The sequence below is a fragment of the Rana temporaria genome, chromosome 4, assembly GCF_905171775.1.
Source record: "Rana temporaria chromosome 4, aRanTem1.1, whole genome shotgun sequence".
NCBI classification, from domain to species: domain Eukaryota; kingdom Metazoa; phylum Chordata; class Amphibia; order Anura; family Ranidae; genus Rana; species Rana temporaria.
Genome location: NC_053492.1, coordinates 87,392,124 through 87,406,789, shown reverse-complemented (window position 1 = coordinate 87,406,789; position 14,666 = coordinate 87,392,124). Strand labels below are relative to the sequence as shown.

At 44.3% G+C, this 14,666-nt stretch overlaps 1 protein-coding gene across 1 annotated transcript in view; it reads right to left on the bottom strand.

Annotated features, from left to right (window-relative positions):
- Positions 1-13,414, bottom strand: part of LOC120936351 — a 43,614-nt gene extending 30,200 nt beyond the window's left edge. Inside the window, exon 1 of the mRNA XM_040348612.1 lies at positions 12,631-13,414. Within this exon, the coding sequence (XP_040204546.1) occupies positions 12,631-13,077 (447 nt within the window). The 5' untranslated portion in view covers positions 13,078-13,414. The remainder of the gene's footprint in view (positions 1-12,630) is intronic.
- Positions 13,415-14,666: the final 1,252 nt, after the last annotated feature.

Sequence of the window (14,666 nt, the reverse complement as noted above, 5' to 3'; positions counted from 1 at the left end):
AAACTTGAACTTCCTCTTTGAATCGCGTGGCCGTACGTTAAAACGTCACTACGTTCGTGTTGGTTGAGGAAAAAGTCCGAGTGTGTGTATGCTATGGGTGTGATCGGACAAATCAATTAAGTCAAAAATCCAAGGGAAATTTTGTTGGATGTCCGACCGTGTGTACGAGCCTTAATAGGCTATTCACGTTATCATATTTTTGGCAGGAGTTCTACCTCAAAAATGTTTTAAAAAATATACCTTGTCTCTGGCTTATGACCCGTCTGGGAGGCATTGTTGATGTCACCTTGCCTCACCACTACCTCCTTGGAAGGTTGGGCACTTGAAATCCCTCAAGAATGCCCTCCAGCCTGATCAAGCAACAATCTCATAGTAAGACACAGTGGGCCAGATCCACAGAAGAATTACGCCGGCGTATCTATTGATACGCCGCGTAATTTCAAATTTTGCGCGTCGTATCTTTGTTTTGTATCTACAAAACAACATACGACTGCATCTCGGATCGATCCGACAGGCGTACGTCTTAGTACGCCGTCAGATCGTAGATGCATTTTTTCCGCCGGCTGCTAGGTAGCGTTTCCGTCGAATTCCGCGTCGAGTATGCAAATTAGCTAGTTACGGCGATCCACGAACGTACGTCCGGCCGGCGCATTTTTTTACGTCGTTTGCGTCCAACTTTTTCCGGTGTTTAGTTAAACCGGCTATTATGAGGCGTACTCAATGTTAAGTATGGCCGTCGTTCCCGCCACGCATTTTAAATGTTTTACGTTGTTTGCGTAAGTCGTTCGCGAATAGGGATTTGCGTAGAATGACGTCACCGTCTTAAACATTGGCTTGTTCCGGTTTCATTTCGAGCATGCGCACTGGGATACCCCCACGGACGGCGCATGCGCAGTAAAATACATAAAACACGCCCCCCATCACAGAGATTTGAATGCCACGCCATTACGCCGCCAAAGATACACTACGCCGCCGTAACTTACGGTGCAAATTCTTTGAGGATTTTGAAAAAAAAAAAAAAAGTTACGGCGGCGTAGTGTATCTTAGATACGCTGCGCCCGGCTGATTAATGCGCTAAGGTACGTGGATCTGCCCCAGTGACATTACTCATGCTTCCTGAAGTGGGGTCGAGGTACATTTTTTTATGATATTTGTCAGAGGCATTTTAAATCTATTTGAATGTGGTGGGTGGAGGCTGTCAGTAAAGGGGCCTTCCACTTAAAGCTGAAGACGGCCACAGATGATTCTCTTTTTTCTTATAGATTCTTCCATCCACACAATTAAGGTGGATAGAGGAATCCTTCCCACTAGACCATTGTATTTTGACAGCATCGACTCCCCACTATCAGATCAGTGGCTGCAGCATATAGGGTAGAGGGGGCAGGTGGCTGGTACCTCCTTCATGTTTCCCGCCTTGTTGGGTGCCAAGTGTGGGTCATATAGGAGGCCTACCCTGTGGTGGGTTCTTCTGGGCTATGCTAGGCACCTCGAACAGGGTCATGGCCTTACACATGGGGTAACTTTACTTGTGCCGTATACTGTGTACACTAGAGTAGATGACTGAACTCTCTCTTGACGTTAATATACACCACTACAGTAAATTAGATGGGGGCAAACAGAGCATGTGCACCCTCCACCAGCCCAGCATATCTCTGCTACCTCACTCCTTGTAATGGAATGGGAACCCACTTTGCACCTAGTGCAGACTCCATGTGTGCACTCGCTTAACCCTTTCTCTTCCTCGCCTTTGCACAGGCCTTTGCACAGGCTGAGGACCTCTGCAGTGCTGATCTGCTCCCATTGCTATGATATATGGACCTGCTCACAGAGAGAGAGCTGACAACAACTCCTCCTGCAAGAGGCTATCCCACCTGCCATATGTACACACTTACGACAGGCAGCTAGAGAAACCTTCATTACCCATGGTAATGTATTCATACTGTATCTGTACTACAGTTTCTATGAATGAAACATGATCTTTGAATGGAGGGAATGGACCTTTCAATCAACCGCCTGTCCTCCAATCATAGATCACATTGAATTCATAGAAGCTGTAGCACCAGCTTCTATAAGAGGAGGAGGTGGGCAATAAGGGTGGCTGGGCATAATTGGGCATTCTTGATGAATGGAAGGCTTTAATGGAACGTCTGCTTTAATAGGCAGTTCAATCCCCACTTCCCATATGCAACAAACAATAAAATCAATAGCAACCATGGGTACACCTTTTGCAAAAAGTATAGTTATTTGCATGTCTGTTCAGCACTGATTCTAACATACATTTTGTTTCCATGGTATGATCCAAGTCTCTGAAGTCAATGAGAAATTTGTCCAGCTGCATCACTGATCAACGAGAATAGCAAAAGTAAAACTTGTTTGCTCTGTTTGGAACGATTTGTGAAAGTAATTCTGTCTGCCAAGAACTGGGATTAATGTGTATTAAAATATCCTATACTGTTTGTTTTGTCGTTTCTATGGAAAAGGAAATTAAACAAGCCCTCAGCTTTTTAACAAATGTAAGCAATCTGTCACTTTGTGTGCTCCACTGTTAGGGCACTTTCACACTGGGGCATTGGGGGTGTCGGGTGTAAAGCGATGCTATTTTTAGCAGCTCGACCATTGTTTTTGCAGCGCTTTTCAGCCGCTAGTGAGGTGCTTTTAACCCCCGATAGCGGGCGAAAAAGGGTTAAAAGCGTCGCTTTTTTGCCAGCGCTGCCCATGTATATACATGGGCAGGGGCACTTTAGGAGCGATGTATACACCGCTCCTAAAGCTCCTCAAAGAAGATGATGCTGCTTGCAGGACTTTTTTTTTGCATCCTGCCAGTGCACCTCAGGCTTTCACACTGGAGTGACAGGAGAGGCGCTTTACAGGCTCTTTGCAGGCACTATTTTGAAAGTAGTCTTAGGCCCCGTACACACGTCCGAGAAACTTGACGGGCAAAACACATCGTTTTGCTCGTCGAGTTCCTTGTGAAGCCGCCGAGGATCTCGGCGAGCCAAGTTTCCTCATTGACTAACGAGGAAATAGAGAACATGTTCTCCATTTGGCCCGACGAGATCCTCGTCGGTTTCCCCGGCCAAAAGTGTACACACGACCGGGTTTCTCGGCAGAATACGGCTCCGATCGAGTTTCTGGCTGAATTCTGCCGAGAAACTCGGTCGTGTGTACGGGGCCTTAGAGGATCCACAGACCTGAAATAACTATCTCCTGATCCTGACAAAAACTTACATGACTGATCAGATGGGTTAAAAAACTTTGTCCAATCACTACTGTTTTTCTGCAGACAATATTGGAGCTGTAATACCATGAAGGTTTCATCGGCAGTCTAAAGATGGCCATGCATGATACAATTTTCTTGTTCAATTACCTTTAGATTTACCTTCTGCTACAATATTTTTTTGAAAAAGAGGAGAACATGACAGAATGTGCATTCAAAACAAAGAAGTCCCATGCAGAGGGCAAAAGTAACAAATATAACAAAGTGATCTCCAGATGGTTTTAAAGTGTACAAAGCTGTAAACCAACTATCTCCGGCAAACTGTGTTGGAGGCGACCATGAAGGTCTGTGCTCATGGGCCTAGGACTGGGTGTGTGGGAAGGGAATGGGAGACCCATCCACTGGAGGTAGAGGGACTGTAGTCTGATTGTGTGTGGGGGGAGAAGGAGGAGAAAAAAAGGGGGGGGGGACAAAAAAAGAGAAAGGGTTGAGAGAGAAAGAAGACATAAGGTGCAAAGCAAGACTAGGAGGAGAGAGGTCCCGGGGTACTCAGGAACAGGATCAGGAGAGCATATCATCACCACAATTTGAAGAATTTGGAGTGAGAGTCATGAAGGATACTGGTCAACTTCTCATGAATCATTAGGGTAGTCAGAATGCCCTTCACTTTTGCGAACTGGAGGATTTCTTACAGGCTCTGGCTATAGCGCATTTGATGGCAATAAAAAGGTATGTGGCCAATTTCTGTTGATGGAAAAAGAGGACCGGTATTGGCCAGTGGAGGAGCGCATGTCTAGCGTCCTTGTGGAAGGGCACATGGAAATGTGTTGTCAAGAGGCCAAAGACCCTTGACCAGAACCACACCAATCAGGGGCAGGACCACCATAGGTGAATCTCATGCCCACGCAGGCCACATCTCCGGAAATATATATTACTTTATGACGGGTTTGAGTGGGCAATACAGGTCGAAACCCAGTACCAGTGGAGGAAGACTTTGTAGGCTGCCTCCCGGATAACAGTGTTATGCCCTGTACACACACGATCGGATATCTGATGGAATCTAATCCGATGGATTTTTTCGTTGGATATCCGATTAAGCTGACTTTCATCAGTCTTGCCAACACACTATCAGTCAAAAATCCGACCGTGTCCAACGCAGTGACGTAAAACACTACGACGTGCTGAGGAAAATGAAGTTCATGCGTCGACTTGATTCTGAGCATGCGTGGATTTTTCTCCGATGGAGTTCCACACAGACGAACGTTTTTTTTCTATCGTTTTTTCATCCATAGGAACATTTTAAAACATGTTCTATTTTTTTTCACCGATGGAAAACAAACCGATGGGGCCCACACACGATCGGTTTGTCCGATGAAAATGGTCCATCGGTTGGTTTTCATCAGACAAACCGATCGTGTGTACAGGGCTTTAGAGGAGCATTTAGCTGCTCTTGACCATGCCTTACTCCAGTTCTCAAGATCTATGGGGGCTGCCATATAGAACTCTCATCTAGTAACAAATGGGAAGGAAGTGGACGAGCCGTCGGGGCTCAAGGAAAAATAGACCGCAGAAATGGTGCCACAAGTTCCTGGGGAGTTTAGGCAGATATGCGCAAAGGCTTTTTTCTGTAATGAGAAAGAAGAGTTGTGTCTGAGGGCGGCAAAGATGCATTTACTGGAAGAAGTCTCATGAAGTGAGGGCCAGGATGGGAAAGAGCGGGACCCCAAAAAGCGACTTAAGAAAATCCGTGGGCAGGCCTTTAGAATTACCTTCAACTATATAGTGCAAGCGGCTGTCCAATTATTAAGTATTTCGGTTTGACCTCATGTTATATGGTTTTGTTAACTGCAAAGGAAAATTGTACAAGAAAATTGTATCATGTATTACCAGCCTAAGAGAATCCAGCATTGCCCACTTTCATAAGATCACCCCCCTCCCCTATTGATACTCACCATTGCTGTGTTGCTCTTTCTAAGCCTTCTTTTACCACTTCCCATCCAGCCATCGATTATTGACGGCCACAAGGTGTCTCTACAATGGCGGGAGGCCTTCAATATACAGCCTCTGGTCTCCTGCCGCTGGGGGGCACATACCCACCACCGGCAGCGCGTGCGTGCCCGCCGTGTCACTCAGGTGCCGATGCGCATGCCTAGCGGCCGCGATGTGCGCGAATAACCCGCGATCGGCAGTCACAGAGCCAGGGACGTGGATCTCTGTGTGTAAACACAGAGATCCACATCCTGTCAGGGAGATGAGAGCGATGGTGTGTCCCTTGTACATAGGGACAACAATCGGTCACCTCCCCCAATCTGTCCCCTCCCCCCACAGTAAGACTCACCTAGCAGGGAACACATTTAACCCATTGATCGCCCAAGTGTTAACCCCTTCCCTGACAGTCACATGTATACAGTAATCAGTGCATATTTATAGTACTGTTCGCTGTATAAATGTGAATGGTCTCAAAGATGTGTCAAAAGTGTCCGATGTGTCCGCCGTAATATCGCAGTCCTGACAAAAATCGCAGATCACGGCCATTACTAGTAAAAAAAAATAATAACATTATTTTTTTTCATAATTCTATCCCCTATTTTGTAGGCGCTATAACGTTTGCGCAAACCAATCACTATACGCTTATTGCGATTTTTTTTTACCAAAAATATGTAGAGGAATACATATCAGCCTAAACTGAGAAAAAAAATAGTTATATATATTTTTTTTAAATGGGATATTTATTTTAGAAAAAAGTAAAAAATATTGTGTTTTTTTCAAAATTGTTGCTCTATTTTTGTTTATAGCGCAAAAAATAAAAACCACAGAGATAATAAAATACCACCAAAAGAAAGCTCTATTTGTGGGGAAAAAAAAGACATCAATTTTGTTTGGGAGCCACGTCGCACGACCACGCAATTGTCATTCAAAGCGTGACAGTGCTGAAAGCTGAAATTTCGCCTGGGCAGGAAGGGGGTATATGTGCCCAGTAAGCAAGTGGTTAAAGTGTTCTGTTATGTCATGTTGTATTGAATGACATACAAACTAAAAATAAATAAAGCCACAACTTTGCATTATTTCCTCTCTTCGGGTGACCTAATAGTTTGAAGATTACTGATAAAAAAGCTAATAGTCTTGGTTTATTAATGGTGTATAACAGGCACCACATTTTTCTGCCCAACGCAGATTTGCTGGAAAGCATTGGTGTCTTTTGTCACCACAAGGTGATGCTGTAAGTCAACATGCAAATACATTTAACACCAGTCTGCTGCCTTCTCTAGAGACAAACTCCGGAATGTAGACTGCATTCTTTGGCACCTAAAGTGTAAAAGCCTCGTACACACGATCAGTCCATCCGATGAGAACGGTCTGAAAAACCGTTGTCATAGGTTAACCGATGAAGCTGACTGATGGTCCGTCGCGCCCACACACCATCGGTTAAATAACCGATTGTGTCAGAACGCGGTGACGTAAAACACAACGACGTGCTGTAAAAAATGAAGTTCAATGCTTCCAAGCATGCGTCGACTTGATTCTGAGAATGCGTGGATTTTTAACCGATGGTCGTGCCTACCAACGATCGGTTTTGACCTATCGGTTAGGAATCCATCGGTTAAATTTAAAGCAAGTTGGCTTTTTTTTAACCGATGGTTCCAGGCTTTTAGCTGCATTTAAATTGACATTGTTTATTAAAGTGATTATAAAGTCTTGTTTAAAAAAACAAAAACAAACATCACCTGTTCTATTGCAGTGGATTTGCACAAAGCAGCCCGAGTCCTCCTCTTCTCGGATCCCTCTTTGATACTCCTAGTACCTCCCTCCTGTCGAGTACCACCACAGCAAGCAGCTTACTATGGGGCACCTGAGCTGAGCTGCAGCTCTGTGTGTCTATTCAGACATGGAGCTGCTGTTTGGCCCTGCCTCCTCTCTCTCCTGATTGGCTAACTGACCTCAACAGCCACTGGAGCCAATGGTGTCGCTGCTGTGTCTCAGCCAATCAAGAGGGAGAGTCTCAGACGGCCAAGGGACTCGTGGATGTCGCTGGACAGAGATGGTGCTCAGGTAAGTATTAGGGGGTGCTGGGGAGGCTGCTACACACAGAAGGCTTTGTATCTTAATGCATTGAATGACTTTACAACTCCTTTAACCACTTGCCGACCGGCCACCGCCGTTATACGTCGGCAAGTTGGCTCGGCTGGGCGAGAGCACGTAGTATGACGTCCTCTCTCCCAGCCGCCACTAGGGGCGCGCGCGTGCGCCCCCCGCTCGCCCCCGACTCCCGTGCGTGTGCCCGGCGGGCGCGATCGCCGCCGGGCACACGCGATCGCTCGGTACAGAGCGGGGACCGGGAGCTGTGTGTGTAAACACACAGCTCCCGGTCCTGTCAGCAGGGGAAATACAATGTATGAACCGAGGATCAGTGTTTCCCCTAGTGAGGTCACCCCCCCCCCACAGTAAGAACACACCCAGGCATACTTAACCCCTTCCCCGCCCCCTAGTGTTAACCCCTTCACTGCCAGTGGCATTTTTATAGTAATCCAATGCATTTTTATAGCACTGATCGCTATAAAAATGCCAATGGTCCCAAAAATGTGTCAAAAGTGTCCGAAGTGTCCGCCATAATGTTGCAGTACCGAAAAAAAAAATCGCTGATCGCCGCCATTACTAGTAAAAAAAATATAATAAAAATGACATAAAAATACCCCCTATTTTGTAAACGCTATAACTTTTGCGCAAACCAATCAATAAACGCTTATTGCGATTTTTTTTTACGAAAAATATGAAGAAAAATACGTATCGGCCTAAACTGAGGAAAAAAAAGTTTTTTTTATATATTTTTGGGGGATATTTATTATAGCAAAATGTAAAAAATATTCATTTTTTTCAAAATTGTCGCTCTATTTTTGTTTATAGCGCAAAAACTAAAAACCGCAGAGGTGATCAAATACCACCAAAAGAAAGCTCTATTTGTGGGAAAAAAAGGGCGCCAATTTTGTTTGGGAGCCACGTCGCGCGACCGCGCAATTGTCTGTTAAAGCGACGCAGTCCCGAATCGCAAAAAGTACTCTGGTCTTTGGGCAGCAATATGGTCCGGGGGGTAAGTGGTTAAACATGACTTAATTTTGACTTTCTTACATAGTAACTTTTAACAACCAAAACGTAACTCAGAGTGGCAGTGGACCACGAGGTGTCACCAGCAATTTATTATATGTCCTTTTTTATGGAGACATCTGGGGTCTATAAGATGTATGATGTTAGTTCACATTTTCATTTTTTGTGAAAAGGTGAACTTAGGCGAACGGGCCGCCCATGTGAAAGAGCCCTAAGGAGTGGGTTCCTAGGTGTACAGAGAGTGTTATACAGGATACAGTAACTCACAGCGGATGGTCTGTTCCAATGTGGCTGATCTCTTACTTACATCACTAAAGTGTGATTTGACCCAAGGGGGTCTATTGATGAGGTGAACAGGCATTGCACTTAGAGGTGGCGGTGATAACCTTCTTTTCAAATCACACACGTATAATATTAATGCGTGGCGCGGATACTGGAGTAAACTAATTTATGTTTTATCACAGAAGAATGTGTATAATACTTTTGGATTGCATGTGGACTCTTTGTAACTCGGCGCATAGTTATGCCGGCGTAGCGTATCGAATATACGCTACACCGACGTCGCACAGAGCGGCGAGCACAGTATTCACAAAGCACGTGCTCCCAACATTGCGCCAGCGTAACGTAAATTCTTTGGCGTAAGCCGGCCTAATTCAAAGTAGGTGGAAGTGGGCGTGATCCATTTAAATGAACCGTGACCCCATGCAAATGATGGGCTGAACGAACGGCGCATGCGCCGTCCCGTGGACGCATCCCAGTGCGCATGCTCAGAATCACGTCGGAAATACTCCCTAAGATACGTCGAATCACTGCCTACGACGTGAACGTAACCTACACCCAGCCCTATTCACGTACTACTACGTAAACGACGTAACATACGACGGCTGTTCCCTGGTCCATACCTTAACATGACTTACACCTGCTTTATGAGGCTTAACTTTACGCCAGACGTACGACTTACGTAAACCGCGTATATTAATCCACCGGGCGCAAGTACGTTCGTTAATCGGCGTATCTCACTCATTTGCATATTCGAATCGTAAATCAATGGGTGCGCCCCTTGCGGCCAGCGTAAATATGCGCCCAGGATACGACGGCGTAGGAAACTTACGTCGGTTGTAGGAAGCCTATTTTCAGGCGTATCTAGTTCTATGGGCACAGCACACAGATACGACGGCGCACATTGACACTTACGCGGCGTATCTGTAGATATGTCGGCGTAAGTGCTACGAGAATCCAGGCCTTTATGTATAACTTTCAAAATATTTTTTCAATATTATTCCTAAATGTTTTTTTGCACATTTGGTGTCTTTTTTTTATATGTGGTACCATCTATTCACACAAATACCATATGTGTTTTGGAGTATTTTAATTCACCATTTGTAAGGATTAGTGCACTATTATTTTTACTACATGATTACTATTGGTTTCAGATCACTATTGAATAGTTGCTCCATATAATCACAATTAGGTCTTGTTACATAGCATCGCTTGGGTATTTTTACTATATTATTATTTTACAAAGCCATCCACAACTCTATCCCCAGCTACATCACTAACCTAGTCTCAAAAAAACAACCAAATCATTGGGCCAGATTCAGAAAGAGATACAACGGCGTATCTCCTGATACGCCGTCGTATCTCTGAGTGCGCTCGATCGTATCTATGCGCCTGATTCATAGAATCAGTTACGCATAGATATCCCTAAGATCCGACAGGTGTAAGTGTCTTACACCGTCGTATCTTAGGCTGCAATTTCACGCTGGCCGCTAGGTGGCGCTTCTGTTTGTTTACGCGAGGAATATGCAAATTAGTATTTACGTCGATTTAGAAACGAACGACCGCCCGGCGCTTTTTTTTTACGTCGTTTGCGTTCGGCTTTTTCCGGCGTAAATTTACCCCTGCTATATGAGGGGTATATGCGGCGTATCCTATGTTAAGTATGGCCGTCGTTCCCGCGCCGAGTTTTGAAATTTTTATGTCGTTTGCGTAAGTCGTTCGCGAATACGGCTGGACGTAATTTACGCATGCGCCGTTCAAAAAAAACGTCAAATACGCGGGGTCAATCCAAATTTAAATAAAACACGCCCCCTACATCCCCATTTGAATTACGCGGCCTTACGCCGCAACACATACGTTACGCCGCCATAACTAAGGGCGCAAGTTATTTCTGAATAAGGAACTCGCGCCCAAAGTTAGATCGGCGTAACGTATCGGAGATACGTTACGCCGGCCGGACAGATACGCTCAGGTATCTGAATCCGGCCCACTGTCTATATTCCTCCCAAAACCTCCTTCTCTCTAGTTCTCCTGTGACCTCCTCCCACGATTGCCTATATGATTTCTCCCAAGCCTCTCTCATCCTATGGAATTCCCTACCCCAACCTTTCAAACTATCTCCTACTCTGTCCACTTTTAGGTGATCCCTGAAAACTCATCTCTTCATAGAAGACAAACCTGCCCCCCCCCACTTACTGTACTTTTATTTTTTCCATCAGCTCATCCCCCACAGTTATTAATTTTTGTATCACTTGACCTTCCTCTCCTAGATTGTAAGCTCTAACAAGCAGGGCCCACTGATTCATCCTGTATTGAATTGTATTGTAACTACAGGTATACTGTTTGCCCTCACCTTGTAAAACGCTGCGCAAACTCTTAGTGCTATATAATTCCTGAATAATAATAATCCAATGGCTGCAGCCATTACAAAGCCAATTAATGGCGTCACAATGGTTATGCAGAATACTGAAATAAATAGGGAGCTGCAAAAAAGTGACACCATTGTTATGGCTTTATGGGAGAAAGTGGGACAAATCTTGCCACTACAGTAGCCAATAAAAGCAAAAGCTAGCAGTGATTCGCAAACCAAAACAGAAATAAAAGTTTTGAGTGGAGTCAGGCTTTATAACTACAGGGTTGTCCTTAATTATGTTTACAATACAAATGTAAAGTGTATGCATAGCTCATACTTTGATCATTTTTAACGTTTTGGGTAGTGTAGAAAGGGGTTTTAACGCACTATTAAATTGCTTTTTGTGACTCACTTGGGAGATTTACCTTCTCTCCCTGTCTTAAAGATGCAAATGAGAAGAAATCACTCTCCAAAGTGAGGGGAATTCTCTGAGACAGTTGGCACCATAAAATTAGATTTTCTCTCACCTTTTGCTCTGATGAAAACTCCTATATATTTGACATTGTCAAATGTCTTGGTGACAATGGTCACCAGGAGTGATGAGCTTGGGCTTAAAGCGGATCTCCACCCAAAATTAAACAGGATCGCATAAATAATACTGCTCCTAAAGAATGCTGAAACCGATATTTACAATTAAAATAAGATTTACAGTACCATTAAACTTGATGGGCTTCCAGTCTGCCTTCCTCGGGTTTTTGCTCGGGTTTCTCTTTGTTTCCTGTCCCGTGCAGTGTCTTCTGGGAGCTCGTGTCATAGCTCCCTTCAGACCGTATTCTTCCCATGTTAGACGAGATATCGCGCGATTTCGAGGAAGAGGAAGTGACGCGCGATGTAAACAAAGGCTGGAGGGCGGGCTTTACAAAAATCTCCTTTACGCCAAAGCCGCTGGTCCCCGTTACTCGCGCGCATGCGCGAGATCGATCGGTGGATGCTGGGACATCAGCATCCACCGGAAACGGAAGTGCCGGGCCGTGGGCTTATGCCCACAGTTTAAATGGTGCCTAAACCGGAAGGGGGAATATAAGTTGTTATTTCACACTGTAAAGCAGCGGAGCGGCCGTCGGAGACAGGACACGTCAGTTGCCGAAATTTAGGTAATTTAAGTTTTAAATAGCCATTCAGAAAAAAACTTATCTGGCGTGGGAGATCCGCTTTAAGATCAGTCCAAACCCAAGTTTATCTGAACCTTGAGGTTAGCTGTCATTGACCCAGTATGACCACGTGGCTGTATTAGATCAATAATGTAATGAGCATTCCTACCCTGTTGTAAATATGCAGATGCAGGGTGGGGAATCTCAAGGCCATGGCTCATTAGCCCAGCAATAACAGTTAACTTCCTTATTCGGACCAAATCCAAACTCATCAATAGTCACCAGGACAAGTAGAAGGGTGAATTCCAGGCCACAGACAGCAAAAAACATGATAGAGGTTCTAATCCTTCCACACTTTATCCAAACTTAAAAAAAAAAAATGCTTTTGCATACACTTAAATAATGTAATAATATAAAGCGCCGTCCTTTGGGGGGGGGGGGGGGGGTTGCATGCAAGACCCTTTAACAGGTTTCCCTGTTGCAACTGATCTCCCACCAGCAAAAGGGAGCCCATTGCACATTTTACTTACTGTTGTGTTACAGCTGTCCCTCGCTGTTTGATATTTGTTCTGAGACTCTTCACACACGGACATTGTTTTTTTTATTATCTGTAAATTCTTATTATCCGCACTTTGATTCTGCGGGATTTGGAACAGTGACCCGTGGCTGGTGTTCGCATTTTGAGAACGTGTCACCATCTGCCTTGCAAAGGAAGATGCTGGCCAAAAAAAACAATCTTCAGACTCTGTTAAGATATCTTCTATTAGCTTCAGATCTGGGTCAATTGATATGAATCTGTCTTTCTCAGTTAAAGTAGTGTTGCTCCCTTCCGCGGATGTTTCTTTGTTATTGTCCTCCTTCTTTTGATCACAGGTGACTGTTTTCTTGCTACCTATCGGTGCAACTGGCGGTTCTAGCAACTGATTGCTACAGATCTTGATTGCTCTCCTCTTGCTCTTACTACTGCCACTGCCCATAATAACAAATGGACGTTTTTGTCCTGTTTTAACAATACAGGATCTGTGACTTTATTTCTTGCAGTCTGTCACCTCCCTTCCATTTTTTGTAACTCTGTAAAAACCAGAGGAAGAGTGAAATAGTTCCATCATCTTCATCATCTCTTAATGAATCTATGTAGATAAAATGCCTAAAATTAGCATTTCTCACTTTGCTTATACAGTCCCATCACCTCTTTCTCTTGCTGCTCCAGGCTTCCAAGCTTCTTAGTCACAACCCGTCAGAGTTAAATATTAAGTCAGTCTGAAAGAGAGGCACTTTGCACTGAAGCCAGAAGCTGCAGTAAAAAGTTAACTTAGAAAGAAGAGTGTTAGCCCAATAGGCGGAGCAGGGAAAGGATCCTAAAATAATACAGCATGGAAAATGTGAAACCTAGGAATCCCAGTTTTAAAAGAAGGAGGAAATTAGGTGTAACCTGAAAAAATGCAGAAGTTAAAATAATAACCAACATGTAAAATATCCATAAACTCTTAAAAATATACACATTAAATGTTATGGAAGCCACATGGTAAGCTGTCAATACACAGACAAGATTTCCATGTGATAAAACAGTTTGAGCAAATGTGTTATAATTTCAATATTCCTACTTCTTGAATTTTCATACCAAAGTCACAAAGAGAAAGGTTAAAGTGAGGATCATTAGGTGAAGAAGTGTGATATCCAAATGGGTTTATCCTTCTAAGTATGACCAGCTTCAGCTAGGGTGGTAGAGATCTTTGCTTCTTGTATGTTTACAAATGCTCTTGCATACAAGCATAGAAAAACAGCAAGAACTATTGGCTGTAGCGTAATGCTTGTAGGCAGGTAGTGATTAACACTAACCCAGCTGGGACAATTGTGTTTCCCGGGAATGGTGGTCTGGATCCTAGGGTGTTCTTGTTGCTGTTCTGTTAGTTCAGTTCCGGCAGATTAATTTTGGTTGGAACCGTTCTCTGCTGTTACCAGAGTCTGAATTGCCAGTAATATGCAGATGTTGGAGATCTCATTGTCAAGGAAGACTGCTGGGACTTGCAGTCCATCCTGAAGATGTCAATCCTGGATACTACCGTCATGGACTCTGCCAAGAAGGGACTCTTGTCTCTGCATGTATGCTGGGGCAGCCACAAGCCTGAGTTAGGGACTAAGGATGTTAGGGAAATGTCTGCACTTTATTTAGGACTGTTGTCTGTCTATGTTGTTATGTTATTTTAATCAAGTAAAACTTTTGAAACTTCGCCGTGTCTAAAGTTACACAAGGGGTATAATGCAAGCAACCGGCACATATAGTTGCACCTAGCATCATTAAACACATCAGGGTATGAAGATATCGGTAAAGGAGTTATTACAGTGTGAAGATACAAGTGGTTACCTAGAGTAATAAAGGTCTCTCTAGCAGCCTGTCGTGAGATAGCCTCTTGCAGCGAGGGAGATGTTGCCGGCATTCCTTCAGCAGCTATTTGTCTTCCATATCAACGGGAGCAGATTTGCACCACCAGGGTCCTTAACCTGTGCACAGGTACGGACAGGTGTCAAGTCCTGAGAAAAACTCATCCAAGATCCCCCCCCACCT